Source organism: Mus pahari, chromosome X (genome assembly GCF_900095145.1).
Source record: "Mus pahari chromosome X, PAHARI_EIJ_v1.1, whole genome shotgun sequence".
In the NCBI taxonomy this organism is placed as follows: domain Eukaryota; kingdom Metazoa; phylum Chordata; class Mammalia; order Rodentia; family Muridae; genus Mus; species Mus pahari.
Genome location: NC_034613.1, coordinates 125,412,592 through 125,417,785, shown reverse-complemented (window position 1 = coordinate 125,417,785; position 5,194 = coordinate 125,412,592). Strand labels below are relative to the sequence as shown.

The window sequence follows — 5,194 nt, the reverse complement described above, 5'->3', positions numbered from 1 at the left end:
CAGTCCTTGATGTCTGTTTAGGTCTTGCTGGTTCCCAGGAGTGGCCTTGCAGAGGGAGAGGGGGAAGGGCTCTTGACAAAGAACTATGTGGCTCTTAGCTNCANACTGTGAAAACACCTGGGCTGCGGGATGCCCTGGGTGTAAGATGCCTGGGCTTTCTCAACCTAATCTCTGACAATCTTGTTCATTGGCCTCCATCTTTTTATTGTTGTTGTTTTGTTTGTTTGAGTTTTTTGTTTGTTTTTTTGAGACAGGGTTTCTCTGTGTAGCCCTGACTGTCCTGGAAATATCTGTAGACCAGGCTGGCCTCGAACTCAGAAATCTGCCTGCCTCTGCCTCCCGAGTGCTAGGATTAAAGGCATGTGCCACCATGCCTGGCCATTGGCCTCTACCTTACTTTCTCCTCTCTACCTATCTGTCTGTGTCCATCTCTGCCACTCTTTGCTCTGCCTCCCTTTTCCCTGTCCAATCACAGGCTTCTTGTTGTATAAATAATTAAATGAATTGGACAGGGAAAGTCCTGTTAAAAGTATTCTCACCTCAGTTAACCCAAATAACAGAGTGCCTCACAGGCATGCCCATGGGCCATCCTGCTCTAGACAGTCTCTCATCTAGCTGCTCTTCCCAGATGATTCTACAGCATGTCAAGCTGATAATAAAAACTAACCATGGCAGATTTTTTATTTTGTTAAAGCCATTACTTTCTGTACTAATGGAAAGTGATTTGTGATGAGAATGTTTTCAAATTTCATAGTGATCCAAACATAAAAGCCTAGAAGGTGACACATAGTATGATTTAATTCAGAATATATTTATATTATTATAAATTACTGATAATTATTCAAAATTAAAGAAAAAATCCATTCAGCACTGCTTATGTTGTTATTTATATATGGATGTGAGTGTAAAAACTTACATATGCTTCTACTATAGTGGAAAGGTGTCTCTATGTCCCTATACATACAGCCAAAACATTGTTCGATTTTGTTTACTAAATATTTTAAAGCACTTACTATATATCAGATTACAGAGATTGTATATTCAGCAGTATTTGTTACTCTTTTCAAGTCTTTGTTATTCCCAAGTTGGGAAAAATTAATAATAACCAAAGAAAATATATTATACAACCTGTAGAGAATATGGATGAAAATAGTATTGTTAAGCAAGAGTTCAAGCAAGAGCTATCTGTATAAAAACAAAGAATAATTTTTTTTATCCAATACCCTTCTTTTTATTTTTATTTTATTTTATTTGTTGTAGGTGTTTTTTTATTAGATATTTTATTTATTTACATTTCAAATGCTATCCTGAAAGCTCCCTGTACCCTCCCCCCACCCTGATCCCTTACCCACCCACTCCCACTTCCTGGCCCTGGCATTCCCCTGTACTGGGGCATATAAAGTTTGCAAGACCTAGGGGCATCTCCTCCCATTTATGGCCAACTAGGTCATCTTCTGTTACATATGCAGCTAGAGACAGGACCTCTGGGGGGTACTGGTTAGTTCATATTGATGTTCCACCTATAGGGTTGCAGACCCCTTCAGCTCCTTGGGTACTTTCTCTAGCTCCTCCATTAGGGGCCCTGTGGTCCATCCAATAGATGCCTGTGAGTATCCACTTCTGTATTTGCCATGCACTGGCATAGCCTCACAAGGAAAGAATAATTTTACTCTTGTTACATTTTTTTACTTTTGAATCCACTTTTGGAAATCTGGAAAATATGTGTGTGTGTGTGTGTGTGTGTGTGTGTGTGTGTGTGTGTGTTGAGTTATATTTTGTCATTAGTACAAAAAATTGTATAAAGTGGTTATAGTGATTTCTTTGCCAGATTATCATAGGATACATCTCTTTGCATTACATATAATCTCATCAGTAATGTAGGGTACTGAGAGTTCTTTTTCCCTGACAGCTATCTCCTGGTAGAGTGTTAACTTAGATCTACAAGACAAGAACAAAGATTTTCTGGCGTTGCTTATAGTTTTAGATGTTTAGGTTATATTTCTTTTTGGGTATTTCATGTTATAGAAGAATAAGACAATTGCACAGGCACACATGTGTACACACACACACACACACACACTCAGGTTAAACAATACATATCTTTTTTTCTACGATTCTTGTGAAACTGAGTGAAAAATCTGAGCTCAGTTCACCAACCACATTCAGGTGCTCAGAACTGTCATTTGTTAGCTTTAATATTATTTTGCCTTTTTTCCTTCTGATTTGGCATAGTTTATTACAATTAGTATACATACAAAATCATATAAACTCCATAAAGTATATGGATTTTTTGAGAATTTTATTTGGTATATTTTGGTTGTATTAACCCCCTCTACTCCTCCCATAGCTACCCTTCTACCGTTACCTTTCTACTACTCCAAATTTGAGTTGCCATTGAATACCTGCTGGGAGAAAGAGTCAGATTTCTTTAATAATGACCCCTGTTCATTTGACCATATTCCAGGTCAGGACCCGTTTCCATGAGCAACTGGGTAGGGTAACACAAACTGAACTTGATGGGGGAAATAAGTAGAACAGTAATGTTTTGGCAATAAAATAGCTTCGTAGGAATCGTCTAGATTAGAGAACACAAACAGAGCCTCAGGAAATGAACTGTCTGTCTTGCTATTGTTAATTCTGCATGTCAGGAGACTTATACTGTCTGTTATTTCTCCAGAAATTTCCCCTGTAAATCTTTACTATGCTAAGCATTTGAATTTGGCTCAAATTTTTCTAGGAGAAACTAAGATCCCAAGGGAATAAGACAAAGACAAATTGATGTATAGGTCTGGCTATAAAATTTAACATGCTGTGTGTTATTCCAAAACAAATTTGAGATACTTGACTTGGAACAGTTTTCTATAGTTTAAGTGTATCTACTGACTGTTATTTCTATGGAGAAGTAACATTAACACTTCATGCCTTGGTCTGGTGATCTTTGGATGCTTGAATTCTTGCCTAATATGCTCAAGGCCTGGTGTTCAGTCACTATCACTACTAAAATAAGGAAAAAACCCTAAAAGAATAAAAGCAGAAAAGAGAAGTTACACCTAAAATATCCAAGGGAGCATCATGTCTTGTCACTTAGTTCAGCCTCTAAGGCTGAGACAAATTTTAGATGGTGACCTTGTAAGGTCAGCTTCACTAGCATTGTGTGTATTTTTATCATGATACACATATCTGTATTAAGATAACATCTTATTCTTGAGATTTAAGAGATATATGAGATTTATTTGTTTAATCACTTGTCTCATGTACTACGAGTTTTTAATGAGAAATATCACAACATCAAATTTTAAGCAAAATTATATTGTTTGGGGAGTTATTTTTGTAAATGAATTGGGATACGTATCACAGCACATCAAAGTAGATTTTCTGTATGCTAAACTCACACCCAACTGTGGCATCTGTCAGTTAAATTCCATTACTGCATTATTGACAGTTTAATTATGAATTAAATGTTTCAAGATTCTTTATAAACCTTTAACATTTCTCTTTTTATTGTTATATTTTTTAATCATAGGTTACACAAGGCCAGACTCAAAGATTATTTTCATAGTACCAGTTTGTCTTTTCTTTATATTCCTTTTGTTACTTCTTTGCCTTATTATGGAGAAGGAGGAACCTGAACCCACATTGGTAAGCTGTTTAAGCTTATGTCAAATAGACATACAAAGTAATCCATTTAGAACACAAAGGCCTGCATTTTATACATTTGTCTACTCACTATAAGGTACAATTGATACTATGCACATTATTGTAATATCCTCAGAAAGTAGTCAATTTGATACTGAAAACCCACATTTTGGGGAGTGGCGGTTAATTCTGTCAAAATGGGAGAAAAATACTTTAGAATATGAAATACTGCAGATCTTTAAATGAGAAAATTGCACAGTGCATGAACTCCAGGAGACAGATTGGGAGGGGAGAAAGTGACATAGGTGACAGGGACCTAAAACATCTGGTCACATTCATTTATAACTAAAATGAGAGAGAAATAAATGTATGCACACTTTACCATTCAGCTTTTCTTCTCCATTCTTACCTAGTCCAGGGTACAAGTCAAGGGAGCAGTGCTACTCAGAGTGGGTTGGATCTTCCAATATCAGTTAATGTAATTAAGATTATTCCTCACATATGTAACCACAGGTCCACATGACCTGGAAATTCCCTCATTGAAATCCCCTTTCCGGATGACTTAGAATTGTATCAAGTTGACACTTAAAACTAGCCATGACGTAGGCTCTAAGGGAACCCTGTTTGATGAAAAACATCTTAATACTGTGTTTTGTAAAGATAGAATATGGGCTGTCCATGGAGTGTTTCACTTTTTTGCTCATTAAATTTTTAAATTGTTAGTACTAGTGAAATTGTATTATTAATTATTTGCATGTGACAGAGTTCTTTTTGGATTTCAGAGCCTCCATGTGGATCTGAACAAAGAAGTGTGTGCTTACGAAGATACCCTCTGTTAAACCACCATTTTCTTGGCATAGAGACAGCCAGCAGAAGTCATATTAAACTCAATTTTTCTTAAAATTTCAAATACATCTTGTTGCAAATCAGTGTTTGTCCTAAGATTGTTGTGTTTTTGACTAAAGTGTTGGATATATATCTCAAGTTGGCTTAGTGTGTGATAGTCCTGAATCAGCCTTTCAAGGCATTACACATGTGTGAGTGATATCACGGTTAATTCATTATTACATTTAGGTACACTTTATGGTACACAGACCCTTAGCAAATAGTAAATTTACTATATTCTAGTAATTGCTTTGTTTCCTCATAAATCTGTGGTGAGAGATCTATATATAGATACATCAAGAGATGGGTCATATTTTATTCAATGTTGAATTAATAAGATAATAGGATCTTTCAATTTGAGCTAACCTATCGCGATACAGCCAAGTCTTAATAAATGAGATTCAATGGTTTTATGGATGGTTCTTTTAAACTGAAATTCTGGGTGAAAGTACTCACCATGAATATGTATGAAGGAAGCTTTGAATACATTCCCAGCTCTGAGAGTATCACATTTCAAAAAATAGAAAGTTGCTATAAGGCTGAAAATTATGGCATGACTGATGACTATACTTGAAAAGTTCAGAACTCATATACATCATGGTAAGAACCCTTTGTTATTTTAAAGGTAGCCTTTCATTTAAAAATATTAGTATGTTTCTATACATACTCATAT

General features: G+C 35.8%; 1 protein-coding gene across 1 annotated transcript in view; it reads left to right on the top strand.

Annotated features, from left to right (window-relative positions):
• Il13ra2 (interleukin 13 receptor subunit alpha 2) overlaps positions 1-4,618 on the top strand; it is a 22,344-nt gene extending 17,726 nt beyond the window's left edge. Inside the window, exons 10-11 of the mRNA XM_021188579.1 lie at positions 3,524-3,639; positions 4,419-4,618. Of these exons, the coding sequence (XP_021044238.1) occupies positions 3,524-3,639; positions 4,419-4,475 (173 nt within the window). The 3' untranslated portion in view covers positions 4,476-4,618. The remainder of the gene's footprint in view (positions 1-3,523; positions 3,640-4,418) is intronic.
• Positions 4,619-5,194: the final 576 nt, after the last annotated feature.